The sequence below is a fragment of the Rutidosis leptorrhynchoides genome, unplaced genomic scaffold (assembly GCF_046630445.1).
Source record: "Rutidosis leptorrhynchoides isolate AG116_Rl617_1_P2 unplaced genomic scaffold, CSIRO_AGI_Rlap_v1 contig380, whole genome shotgun sequence".
NCBI classification, from domain to species: Eukaryota; Viridiplantae; Streptophyta; class Magnoliopsida; order Asterales; family Asteraceae; genus Rutidosis; species Rutidosis leptorrhynchoides.
This window is the reverse complement of record NW_027266618.1, coordinates 58,668-72,374: the sequence shown is the minus strand read 5'-3', so window position 1 is coordinate 72,374 and position 13,707 is coordinate 58,668. Positions and strand designations below refer to the sequence as shown.

General features: G+C 34.0%; 4 protein-coding genes across 4 annotated transcripts; 3 read left to right on the top strand and 1 right to left on the bottom strand.

Annotated features, from left to right (window-relative positions):
* Nucleotides 1-550: 550 nt before the first annotated feature.
* LOC139883316 (ras-related protein RABA1f-like) lies at nucleotides 551-1,015 on the top strand (the record flags this gene model as incomplete). Its single annotated transcript, XM_071867511.1, has 1 exon — nucleotides 551-1,015. A coding segment is annotated over one exon (465 nt), but the record flags the coding sequence as incomplete, so codon positions are not given.
* Nucleotides 1,016-2,228: 1,213 nt separating this feature from the next.
* On the bottom strand, nucleotides 2,229-4,235 carry LOC139883315 (probable E3 ubiquitin-protein ligase ZFP1). The gene is made up of 5 exons (XM_071867510.1): nucleotides 3,422-4,235; nucleotides 2,907-3,283; nucleotides 2,723-2,815; nucleotides 2,463-2,630; nucleotides 2,229-2,360 (listed from the first exon to the last, which is right to left on the bottom strand). The coding sequence occupies exons 1-5, from the start codon at nucleotides 4,233-4,235 to the stop codon at nucleotides 2,229-2,231; spliced, it is 1,584 nt and encodes a 527-aa protein (XP_071723611.1).
* Nucleotides 4,236-8,831: 4,596 nt separating this feature from the next.
* Nucleotides 8,832-12,259, top strand: LOC139883314 (RNA exonuclease 4-like). Its single transcript, XM_071867509.1, has 10 exons — nucleotides 8,832-8,912; nucleotides 9,000-9,063; nucleotides 9,149-9,233; nucleotides 9,363-9,444; nucleotides 9,938-10,046; nucleotides 10,121-10,209; nucleotides 10,298-10,362; nucleotides 10,465-10,543; nucleotides 10,773-10,942; nucleotides 12,145-12,259. The coding sequence occupies exons 1-10, from the start codon at nucleotides 8,832-8,834 to the stop codon at nucleotides 12,257-12,259; spliced, it is 939 nt and encodes a 312-aa protein (XP_071723610.1).
* A 14-nt stretch (nucleotides 12,260-12,273) lies between these two features.
* LOC139883297 (transcription elongation factor 1 homolog) lies at nucleotides 12,274-13,485 on the top strand. Its single transcript, XM_071867492.1, has 4 exons — nucleotides 12,274-12,386; nucleotides 12,828-12,898; nucleotides 13,295-13,316; nucleotides 13,425-13,485. Exons 1-4 carry the CDS (start codon nucleotides 12,274-12,276, stop codon nucleotides 13,483-13,485), a joined length of 267 nt encoding a protein of 88 aa, XP_071723593.1.
* Nucleotides 13,486-13,707: the final 222 nt, after the last annotated feature.

Sequence of the window (13,707 nt, the reverse complement as noted above, 5' to 3'; positions counted from 1 at the left end):
TGATTGATTTTTAGTCTCAACTCTCATGTCTCCGGTTGCTGAAAAACAATTTTCCAATCATGGATGTGGCATGTGTGGCTTTCTGTCAAGGATGATTTCATTTGGTGATTGTGTTTTTGCCTTCATGGACATGGGTTGCCATTTTAAGAAATTTTGGCAATTTCGTTGTTATGCGTGGTGATTTTATTGGATGAGAGGAAGGATTTTCATAGCAGCGATATATTAAAGTTTCGTAGCAGCAATGGTAGAATACAAATAACATATAAAGATGAAAAGAGTTAGTTCTTGCTTCTTATTTTATAAATTTGATTTGATTGAGATGCGCTTGAATTCTTGATGATATTGGTTAACCTGTTTTCAAATTGTATCTCGATCCGAATTTTTCGCCTTTTTTTTTTTTTTACATGTTTGAAGATTTGTTCTTTAAACATGCGCGTTGACATTTCCAACATCTAGAAAATGAATTTATATTTTTTCAAGTCTCTTCAAGTGTTGCTCAGTGTTTGTGTAGAAGTTAGAACTATATGCATTTTGTGTTTTTGATTAAAACTTGATCATCGATATTCTTTTGTCTGGGCAAAGGTACCGAGCCATCACAAGTGCATACTACCGAGGAGCTGTTGGTGCACTACTCGTGTACGATGTTACACGACATGTGACATTCGAGAACGTCGAGAGATGGTTAAAGGAGCTAAGGGATCACACAGACTCCAACATCGTGATCATGCTTGTTGGTAACAAGGCAGATCTTCGTCACTTGCGTGCTGTTTCAACCGAGGATGCAAAGTCCTTTGCTGAGAGAGAGAATACGTTCTTCATGGAGACATCTGCTCTCGAGTCTCTCAACGTGGAGAATGCATTTACCGAAGTTCTGACACAAATATACCACGTCGTGAGCCGGAAAGCTCTTGAGGTAGGTGATGACCCTGCAGCCTTACCAAAGGGACAAACCATTAATGTTGGATCAAAAGACGATGTTTCCGCTGTGAAGAAAGCAGGCTGCTGCTCTTCTTAAATGTAAAGAGTCGTGATTGAGGGCCTTTTCGTCAATTCCGGGTAGTCATCACTCATAACGACTACTTTCCTCCAGAGTTGGGGTCACTCAGCCCTAACCTTTTGCTGTAAAAACCATGTGTGTTCAGATGCTCGAGCCTAGTGGATCTGTTTATGGTTTTAGTGTGAGAGACAAATGCTGTGCATCTGCTAGAATTTGCTCATTCATTTAACTTTTACTCCAGGGCTTTATTGCCTGCATTCTTTTTATTTTTATTATTTCATTTCATGGCTACATTTAGTTGTTTGTGGTGTAATTGTTTCCTCTTCCAGTAGAAAATGTTTCTTGAGATCAAAACAAAAGTTCGTATTGATTCAGAATTTTTTGTTGCTCTTAGTGTGGTGTGTTGTTTTAATTTCACTGTCCTGTTAAACCATGAGCATACATGACCAATCCCCAGAAGTAACTCTAGAGGTAGCTGGTTGTTGAATAGTACTTCCTTCGTCTCAAAATACACCATAAAAAAAATATCGTGTATTTTGAGACAAAGGTAATCGAACTTTGGGCGACAAAGCTAGTGGCTTTCAAAATCAAAACAGGTAACGAAGCTAGTGGCTTTCAAAATTAAAACAGGTAACGAACTTTGGCAAGGTTAACCCCCAACTCCTTAAACTACGCTTTCTAACACCTGGACTGGAGGCTGGACCCCTGAACTTTAATGAAGGCTACCTGCCACGTGGAAAACGAACGCGCATATCAGCAAAACTGACGGTCATTTGGCGGAAAGGATCTATATGGGCCTTTTTTATAATACACGGTTCTACATGTTAGAAAGTGTAGTTCAAGGAGCTGGTGGTTAATCTAGCCATAGTTTGAGGGCTCCTGGGGACATTATCCAGATACTCGAAAATGAACATTCCTCACTCATTCATTCATTCAAATAAAAGGCAAGCAACAGGAAAGCTGACCATCGACAGCATTATAAATTCAATTTCCTCAAATCGAAAGTTTAAGTAACGAAAAGAAGAACACGCATTGGTGTGTCTATGATGAAAAAAGGTCTGTACAAGTCCAATAAATAGGGCATGATCCTAAGTTCTGTAAGCCCTAAGTTTGGTTTTTAAGTCTATATATTTGCAAAGTTGATATACAGTATTTTTAGTATAAACAACTCCGTCTGTCGCAATAAAAAAGATAAGGATAAGGGGAAACGGACAGGACAAATGGAGTCCTCCTAAGCATCCAATGCTTCCGACTTGCAAATGGGACACGTATTCTTTACCACCAGCCACTGTCTTACACAAATGGCATGGTATTCATGACCACACTTCAGGACTCCTATCTTCTCTCGGTTCTTGTACTCCTCCTGGAAGGAAAATCAATCATATTAGTATTTCTTAAAAACATCAGGGAAAATTCAAGACTATGCATTTTCCTTTTAAATGAATGATGAAAATTAAAGTCCCACCTGGCATATGATGCATGAATCAGAATCCTGGTCTGGACATGCTACCTCTTCCAAATTGAAACCAGTTGCAGATGGAAAGTAAGTTCTGGTCTCTAAACGAGAACTGATTGTTTCCTCAGACAAGCCAGTGCTCACACTGCCTATTTCCTCTTCCAGTGCAAGGAGCTCCTGTAGATTGATTGATTAATTTGGAACGATATGCTTTTAAGTTCCCAGTCATAGAAAAACACAATTCCTAAACTCAAGCACTTAAAACTTACCTCATAGGACATGTGTTCAATATCCAATCGCATATCTCTATGATGGTCAAGGGAATTCTCCATTTCATAATAGCTCTCGAGCATGGCAACTTGCTGCAACAAAGCATCTCGGTCATCCAAAGAGTAAGGGTATATTATTACAGCCTATAATATATAAAACCAGATTAGCAGAAATGAAGCTTACTTCAGAAGGAAGCATCCTTAGGTGTGGAATACTCCGATGTCTTAAGGTTGCCTCAGGTAAACCTCCCACTCGGTGTGACCGGTATACTCTCAGGCCAGGAGGTGGCGGAAAAGAAATTAGCTGCCTATGACTTACATGCATACCACCATTACCATCCTGGGAAACATAATTAGGTGGAATTCTATTCGGGGCCACTGCTGGTGGAGGGAGAAACACGGGAGGAGCTACTGGAGGAAAGAGATTCGGGCATAGGATATTGATAGGTGGAGGAGAAGGGGGAATAAAGCTTCCAGAACTTCTATTGTTAGCTATCTCGTGATACCAGGGTATAGCCATGTCAGCATTCTCCCCAGATGCACCGCCAATAATATTATTTCCTATTTATAGAGGGAGAGATAAGAAACAGAACAATTAATCCTAAATTCAATACAAATGGAAAGTAAACTGACTTTCCTACTTTGTGGAGAGGAGTAATAGAATAATAGCCAACCAAAAATAAAAAGAACGAGACATACCATTAGAGTAAGATGGAGTAGGAACATGATGAGTCCACGCCGAAGTAGCCCCATCACGACCGTTATTGCTTGCCTGTTGGTGAAACCAAGCAACACCAGATGGTGCAAAAGGCTGATTTTGAAGCATTTGGTTATAGCTGTGCGCCATGTTAACAGATTCTGTAGCCAAACTTCCACTGGGACCCACTTCCCTCACTGACGAACTCGAACTTGCATTCCCTCCGTACTGAGGCGTGGGATAAGATGCCCTATCGGGATGCCTTGTTTCCAAGGGGTTGGCAGCAGAAGAGCTGGAGCCAGCCCCTCCATTGGCATATTGGAAATTACCAGGATAGCCTTCAGCATACTTTCTCTTGTATGAGCCTCTGTCACTACCATCCATCAAGTGGCCATGTCTTCCATACTCATCAGGGGAAATCCCGACATTTCTATAGTCGTTGGCAGATGCCAGATGGTCAGTGGGACAATAATTTAGACCAATGGGTAGGATTCCATTGCCAGGTCCCTGGGTCATGTAAGGAGCGAAAAAGTTTGATGTAGATTCAACAGGATGATGGTGATGCTGTGCTCTCTCGTGCTGTGTCCTTCCAAAGAATAAACCACCATCATGCTGCTCTGGAAAATGCTGCCCCTCAAAATGTGTAGGGTTCACCGAAGCTGCACCTGTTGTAGGATGTAGAGTAGGTTGAATGATGTTCGAGCTACCACCAAAAGGAAAGCAAGGCTCAGGATGGAGATAACCTTGGCCATGAACATGAAGGTCCACGTTCAAATCGATCACCTGATTAGGGCATAGATTATTTCTGTGCCCCATACTAATGCAATTTTGTTGCCACCAATGTTTCCTGTTGGCAGAAAAATAAATGCACACTGTTGATTAAACTAATGAAATAGAGATCAAACTTAAAATAACGCATATAACAGAAACAAAAAAAGGAAAGAGTACGTGATCAAAAGTTTTAAAGCGTCATGACAAAAATGAGCAAACATGACCTAACAAGCAGTCAACCAGAATGCACAGATACGGATTGTAAATTTCACAAAGGGCAGAATGACTGAACGAGTGCAATCTAAACACGAAGTTGCAATAGTTTTGCAGATGAAGTAAATACTCAAAGGCAAAAATAACTTAGACAACCGTAAAAACAAATACCGTGATTTTGAAACTATGCCTTCTCAGAATAGGAGGCGTAATAAAAACTAAAATCAAAACGACGCTTCTGAAGGAAATGGATATGTATGTACAGAATACTGAAATTCCCTAATGCGCAAAGAAAATCCAAGGCAGTTAGGCAGTCATTCTTTTGATAGACACAAAAACCAAATTAGTCTCACTTACAAAACAAGTGAACGTTCATTAACACAAACGATGAGCAAAAAACTCACAACTTGCAAACCTAATCAACAATTCAACATGCACAAAACCACAGGTAAATTGTTTATATCACCGATTTTATGCAACCAACCAATAATAAGTTTTTATAAACAAAATGGGTTTCAGAAAAATATAAAGAGGCATAACAAAAAACCCTAACTAAATTGGGAAATCTCAATTAATGGCATAGATGAATAGATGATCGCAAATTGGGAAAAAAAAAATCCAAGAATGCGATTCGTGTAAATCCCTAATATAAAACCTTATTCCATCTCCTGAACAGAGCAAAAGAAAAATAAAAAAGCAAACTTGATTAAAGGTATTTAATTTTGAAACTAACCCAGTTGAGAAAATTGTCAGGAACAATGATCACGAGAACTCTGAGAAAAATTTTTTAGAGAGACAAAGATGTATAGAGACAGAAAGAGGAGCAAATTATAATCGGAGCCTCTTATTTTATTTTATTTTATTTTATTTGCATAAGTAAATAATCTGTATGCCGTAGCTGTTAGATTCCTCTATATAGTTAGTATTTTCCAGAATTGCCACTGAGTGATCAAAACTTGCATTTTTAGTAAAATCTTTTTTTCTCCTTCGAGTTTCCCACTTTGTATTTTTTTCCTCCTATTTGGAGTGACATTCTATTTGGTGCTTGGACTCAAAGATGAGTCAAATGTAAATTGAGCGAGTTTTTCGTCTTAAAACACACTCGAGGCACATCTAGACGTGATTCAATTGGTGAGCACACCCTCTTTAATTATGGGGCGAGGGATTTGAATCGCCTAGTCCGCGCAATTGTAATATAATAAAAAGAAATAAACACACTTAAAAGAAACTTTATATTAATGTTTGACATAAAAACTTATAATATCCTGGCACATAACATTTAAAATCAAATATTATATGATTTCATGCAATTAATATTAAAAATAAAATTTAATTTTAATGAATAATATAACTTCAAAATTTTTTTAATGAATAATATTTATAAATTATAATAAAATTCTTTAATATTACACTTATTATTATTAAATTTATTTAAACCATCATAATCTCTATTTTTCAATATATCGCAGTCTCACAATATTAAAAGTCTCTATATTAATTTTCATATTAATTCTCAATTTTATAATTTAAATCCTGATTTTTGAATTCATTTTTTTTCTAGGATTCACTGAAATTATCGGTGCAATTATTCCATTTAACATTCCTGCGATAATTTCTCATCATAAATTATAAGTTATGAAAATTTATCATTCAATATTGACCCAACATTGACATTGTTTATAAAAAGACACGTTTCTTTTGTGCTGTCCAGATAAATAGTGTTTGTCACGATGTCATCATTCATATTTTTTAACTCGTCTTTTTACTTTGACAGTTTGACTTTGACTTTTTCTTCCTAGTTCAGATACCCTTCAAGTAAGAAAATTGGTCAAAGACTTGAGAGTCAAAGTATTAATTTTCATTATAATCTCTCCTTTTTTTTTTCGATTGAGGAAATTATAACTTTTTTGTGGTAATTAGGAAATTATACTCTTTTTTTTGCTTTTTTAAAATGAAATTATAATCTTTTGAGTATGGATATTGCGTCAATTTTATATGATTTATCTATTAAAGGAAATATATCTTGATTTAAAAAAACTGAACATGAAAAGAAAATAGATAAATAATTACTAGTATAATACTAATACGGCGATACATGGGGTCAAGATTACGTAGACCGTTGTTCTCTTTCGGTTTTGGTATTGTAGAGGAGGTGATAGATTTGCAATGAGATAAGACAATGTGTCAATGCTTTGCTTCATCTCATCTCATAAAAATACTAAAAGTACATTCTTTATTTTTTGTTCGCAAACAAATCATTATTACTCATTTATTTATATAATTATATTAGCTGTTTCCAATTATCTTTTAAAAATTTGTATATATAATATTTAATCTTGCACTGTACTGGAATGTAACATGTGCTATACCTTGTAAGCTTCTACAGTACTAGTATTTGGTTCGGTAGACAAGTCAATAGAACTAAAGAAAAAAAAGTTATGACCTGAAATCCAATCAGCCAAGCAATCTTAGAGAGAATTTCTAGTTTACAAGTTTCATATCCCCTTTTTTTTTTTCAATGGAGTGGCTTTTCAAGGATTGTATTTGTAATAACTCTTTTATGCACACTATGTTTAAAAAATATACATTTGCTTGTGTTACATTCCCTCTGTTAAGCTAATACATATTTTTTTTTAATTTTTTTTCATACATTCAAAATAAGATATATTTAATCAATATTAATAAATATATATAATATTTTTTGAATATATTTAGAAAAATTAAAAAAAAAATGTATTAACAGACGGAGGGAATACTCCTTATGTATCACAATACATGTAGTTTTAAGAAATTTAGCAAAAGATAAGAGAAATATATATTTTATAGATAATAACGAGACTTTTCATTTTAAATCTGTTCCCATTGCAAATTCAATTGTAAATTTTATTGTCAAATCAACATACGACACATGATGCTTTATTAACGAATAGTAATTTGACACATTTATTTTAGAATTTTGAGTTTAATTAGGTTTCAAGTTACAATTTTAAGTCAATAATATTTTCTTTTTCTTATTCTAATTAGAAAATCAAAACACAATAATAACATAATGATTCCTAATAAAATTCTACCAATTATTTTTTTTTTAATATAATAATTTTATTCCTAATCGATTTCTAATCTATTATTTAAAAAACTATTCCTAATAAAATTATATTGTACTATATATTTTTCCTAATTTTCTTATTAAAATTTTTTTCCTAATTAAAATTCACCATATATTTTTTTCTATTCCTAATTAAAACGGACATGTCTTCTTTTTTTTCTATTCAAATGGGCATATTATTAAAATAATTATTCTTAATTAAATTATAATACATATTATTTTTTTCTAATTTTTTATTAAACTATTATTCCTAATAAAAATCCACTATATTTTTTTCTTTCTTAATTAAAACGGGCATATCTTATTTTTCAAAAAAAAAATTTCCTAATTAAAATTCATATATTTTTTTTCTATTCCTAATTAAAACGGGTACGTCTACTTTTTTCCTATTTAAACGGGTATATTATTAAAAAAATTATTCATAATCAAAATATAATATATATATTCTAATTTTTTTATTAAACTATTGGTCCAAATAAAAACCTACTATATTTTTTTCATTATTAATTAAAATAGACATATATTATTTTGCAAACAATAAGAACAATTAAATTAATTAGATATGATTTTATAAATTTTATTATAAAATCAAATCTTGATGTGACTTTTATTTTTTTTTTATGTTTATTATTTTTGAAAAAAATAATTTTTTTCTAATTCTAATAGGATTGTAGATTTTGAAATCAAATCAAAATAATTATAACTGATATAAAATTAAAATAATATCTTTTTGATATGATATTTGACTATATTTAATAATTTTAATACAAATAATTATCATATAATTTTTTATGATATATGTAAATTATTAATTTTTAAAGGTATGAATTTTCCGTCCAACAGACGGACCCACTGACTTGTTTGATAAAATTACCCCTAAAATAACAAACCAATTACGAAATGTCAAAAAGACATTGTTAGCAAGTCTCGAGAAATGGGCTTTTCAAGAGAGGGTATAATGGACAAAATAAGGATAAAAATATAATAAAGTCAAATATTATGATATAAAAAGTAAGCCTAAAAATTACATATATTATAATATGAGGAGATATTTTAACGTATTAAGAGAGAGTAAAAAAAGGATCCTAAAAGAAAAAGAGAGTAGAAAAAAAAAAACTTTTTTAGGCTTATAAAAAAAAAATTGTAGTAAGAGAGAGGCTTATAAAAATACTTGGGCCTAAACCCAAAAGTATTGAGCTTTTCAATATAGCCCGTGAGAAAATTAATTGGTTTAGCGTCGTCCTAAGACAAGGTTGAACCAGAGAACTGTGAAAACCTTTCCGTCTCTACGAGTTTGAACTGAAGAAGAAGAAGAAATTGAGATGTCAAGTGAAGCTAAGAAGAAGAAGAAAACCCCTAAACCTCAGTCACAGCTCAACCCTAATTGGGCTCAATTTCAACAAGTACACACCTTCCTCCTTCATTCTCTCTTTATAATTTCTTTTTCATAGTTGCTCCCTGTATCATGTTTTGTATTTTATACTTTGCAGAAGCTAAAAGAAAGTGGTCATGGCTTCAATAAAAATCCAAAAGAATCTCGAAATTCTGTTTTGGGTAATCTTACCAACCCTGAATTTGTTTTATGGGGATTTTTATTTTTTAGTGCATTTTTTTTTTATATGATCACCCATGCTTGTAGGTAGGCGGAAAGAGAGGCCTGATGATGAATTAGAGTTGAACGATCCAAAGAACAATATTTTAGCTCCAGTGAACGACGATTGCAGGTAAGCTTTTTGAAAGCTATTTATTTGAGTAATTAATTTACTTGATGAGTTTCTGCTTCAGTGTAAAGTGCTAGCATTTATCGGGTAGATTATTTTGTATGGTCTGTTGATTCTATGACTATTTGACAGTCTAACTGATATCGTGGGCATGGATTGTGAAATGGTTGGCGTTGGTCAGGGAACTAAAAGTGCTCTTGGACGTGTAACCCTGGTATGGACTAATCTGTCATCCTCAAATCTATCGCTTTCATTTTCCTTTCTGTTTGTGTCTGTCTGTCTCTAAGGTTCACTTCACGTATTTGCTCTGGTTGACCTCAAATGATTATATTTCTAGATAATGGCTATTTGGCATTTGATTGAGAAGTGTGATGATTACGATAGTATTAAACTTCATTCCAACCTATATCCGAACTAATAGGATTGTCTATGTTACTTGTTTTGATATCATAAGAGATTTATGATTATTTTCATGCATGTTCTCTTGCTGCCTTTACCAAAGTGAATTTTGGATTTTCCTCTAATCTTAAAATAGTACCTTTCTCTTGCCAATAAAAAATTATATCGGCTTTATCTCCATGCTTTGGTCAAGATGTCCACAGCTATACCTAATATGCGAATAATCAATCCCACTGCTCGTTTCAGTTGCTTGTATCCTTACTGTTATTGTAATTTTAATTGATTGCTTCTACATTGTGTTATTCCAGATCAACAAGTGGGGGAATGTTTTATACGATGAATTTGTCCGGCCGGTAGAATGGGTTGTTGACTTCCGTACAGAAATAAGTGGCATCCGGCCCCGAGATTTAAAAAAAGGTTGGGTTTTATCTTAATTGTTTCGTCTTTCCCCAACTTTTTGAATAGATATTTATTCATTTCAACATGAACAGCGAAAGATATCCGTGATGTTCAGCAGAAAGTAGCTGATTTGATTAAAGGAAGGATTCTTGTAGGCCATGCCTTGCGCAATGATCTTAAGGTTTCATATTCCGAGTATTACAGTAAAATATTTCCACAAAATGCTACCCTTTGAAGCTCCAATACTTAAAGTTTATCTCTTTGAGCAGGCACTACTTCTAACCCATCCCAAGAAAGACTTGCGGGACACTGCGGAATATCAACCCCTTTTGAAGTATTGACTCCCTCCTTCCCTCTCTTGGCTTTTTAGTCATTTTTTTCATCACATTTTATGCTTTTGTTTCTTACAACAACATATATATTTCCCATGTCACAGGGAACGGCGCAGAAAGGCACTTCGACATCTTGCGGCTGAGTTTCTTGGTGTTACCATTCAGAACGGAGAGCATTGCCCTGTATGATTTTCATATTATGCCTACTTTTTTCTTTCTTCTACCAAAATATACAAATTTAGTATTTTACGATTACCATCGGCCCTTGTTTTCTCTATCTTATTAATTTGGGATTGAATATTTTACAGTTCCAATTCAAATAAGTAGAGTTAACTTGTAATTCTACCCTTCCTCCCAATCTGGTATAGATTGAAATTATCTTATGGTCCAATTCTGATTATTTCGTATTTAGGTTGAAGATGCTCGGGTTGCAATGCTGCTGTATCAGAAACACAGAAAAGAATGGGAGAAGAATGCCAAGGATCAAATAAAGTTAAAGCAAAAGCAAAAGAAGCGTAAACCTAAAAAGAAAACAACAAATGGAGGTGACTTGACTGGCAGCCATGCTACAATTTTGTCAAAGTGAGCTAGTAGGGGTTTTCTGTTAGCAATTCGATTAATCGACTGTTCGTTTGTAAGCTTAAGACACAACTTTTTGTTTTACTAAATCTTAATTATTGGAATGGTTTTTGTATGATTACCACAGAACAAAGCCATAGGAATCAGTTTGATGAAATGATAGCGTTGCTTGATAATTATAATTTCAGGAAAATGTATTATTTCCTTGTATGATCTGTTTTGCATATTTTTGGTCCTGCTACATCTGATTGATCGGAGAATGTCCTCTCAGGAATTAGAAAACTTGTTCAGAGTTAGAAAAGTTTGCAGTGATAGACTACAGACGCCTTCTAATTAGCGTGTTGTAGTATTTATTAAGAGGATATCCAGTTTTAGTCTAATTACCTAGTTGTAGGCTTGTTGAAATCTTTCAGAGTTAAAGGCTTATTAATAACTTAACGAGTTGCAGGCTTTTTGAAATCTTTCCGAGTTACAGGATTTTTAATAATTTACCGAGTTGTTAACTTGTTGAAATCTTTCCGAGTTAAAGGCTGTTGAAATCTTACTTCATTTCTGAGTTGTAGCCCTGTTAAGTTATTAGCACTGAGTTGTAACTTGCAAGCATGTTAAGATATGAACCAGGCTTGTTAATAAAACTCTTCTGTTTGAATATATGAAGCCCCTAAACTTTCTCTAGAATATCAATTGGATCCTGTAACTATACTTTAATTCAGATGGCTCCTCAAAAAATAGTTCCGTCCAATATCTTGATCCTCGACGTTAAATCTCCGTTGCGGTGTCCAGTGCTTCACTATGGATTGTAATTTCAAACTTTGTCAGCAAAAGCCCATTCTTGAAGCCGCCCTTGATATAGTAGTCAACTCAAGTAAAGCCCAAATTAAGTTTATTTATTTAATTATTTTCAGATTTTCGGAGTATCTAAAAAAAAAGATAAATTATGACGTCGGCTGACCTTTGTCTTTCATGGATATTGATTTCTCTCCCTGCCTATAAATATGTGCTCACCAATATTTTCTTCATTTCTTCTCTCTCGCTTGACAATTTGACTGCCGCTTTGAATTTTCAGGTTTGCTTCGATTTTTTCTTTTCCCTATTAATGTCTTGTGTTGTGTCTATGCGGCGATTCTTTTTAATTTTTATCGTTTTGATCGCTATAGATTGTTCTTTCTTGCTGGAATTTAGGGTTTTTTTTCTTCTACTTATAGGTTTAACGGTTCTGTAATCGATACAAAAGCTGTATGTATCCAAGCGATTTCTTATATTAAATCTGATCGAAGGGTTTTTAATTCGTTGCAGTTTTGTATAAAGGGTCAAGCTTGATTTCGGTTGACGAAATGGGAAAAAGGAAGTCTAGGGCAAAGCCGCCACCAAAGAAGCGCATGGACAAGCTCGACACCACTTTCAGCTGCCCTTTCTGTAACCATGGCAGCAGTGTTGAATGTCGTATGTAAGTATTGATTTTCTTCACCCAGCTATCTCAGCCGTTCTTAATTTTTATTTTATCGTGGGTAGAAATCTTATGTATCTGCATGTCGAATCCTGAAGTTTGTAACTTTTTTATGGTATGCTATCGTTCATTAGTTGGTACAGCAACCTTAATTAGTTGGTATCTGCACGATCCATTTCACAGGCCCTGAATCTGGTAGGGTTGGATATATATCTTTCTCAAATAGAGTATGAGATGCATTTAATGCAGGATTTTTATTCCAGTCTAGTGTATTTAACATGGAGCTTTTCTTGATTTGAGGAGTTTCATGGGATAATTCATAAATGAACGATGAATTTGCTTTCTGTTTGGTTGATGTAATTAGATAAGCGTAAGCTTCCATGTTATAGTATTGTCATATCGTGTGGGATGTATGGGTCTAATGAAAGATCTTTGTTGCAGTGACATGAAGAACTTGATCGGTGAGGCCGTCTGTGGGATTTGCCAGGAGAGTTTCAGCATGTCTATCACATGTATGTTACTAGTTATCAATTTTTAATGGCAAGTTTTGAATAGTGTTGCTGTAAAATGCAGTCTTGGAAGTCATTTTTACTTGTTATCAGTGAATCTGTTTTCGAAAGTTGTTGGATGTGTAGTAGCAGTCTTTGTGATTTCATGTCTGTTAGATGCAAAAACTAGAATTGCTTATTTGTCTGTAAATATTACCATGCCTGTGTTTTTATGATGCACCACATGATGAAAAAGCAGCAATTAGCAAAGTATCTGAAAACAGAAATCATTTGTTGGCTACTAGTATTCCCTGGACATTTTTTTTTGTCTGGATTAGGTTGTCTGGTGAATGCGAGAAATCGAGCATCTCGTTTTGATATGTTAGTTTGGGCTGATATTTATCTTTGTTTCTTCTGCAGCTTTGACTGAGCCGATTGACATGTAAGCTGAGATTATACAAAAAGCTCTTTTTTCCCTATTCTTTTCTTTTCTTTTCATGTTTTATAAATAAGTATTCTATCATCTGACTTTTTATGCTCCTGTTTGCAGATACAGTGAATGGATCGATGAATGTGAACGTGTCAACAACCTTGACGATGATGGTGCTTAAGAAGACCAGAAAGAGTGTTATTCACTCATAGTTGGAGTGAAAACCAAATGGTAGCTGTAATTTGGTATTTACCCCTATGAGGGTATATGTTTTTCAAAAATATTTACAGGACATGTGTTATGGGATGTATAGTAGTACTAGTATATCTCTGTGAACCTTTGTAGTATGTGGATGTTTTAAGAACGCATTGCTTGTAAATGGCAATCATGTTGGATATATGCA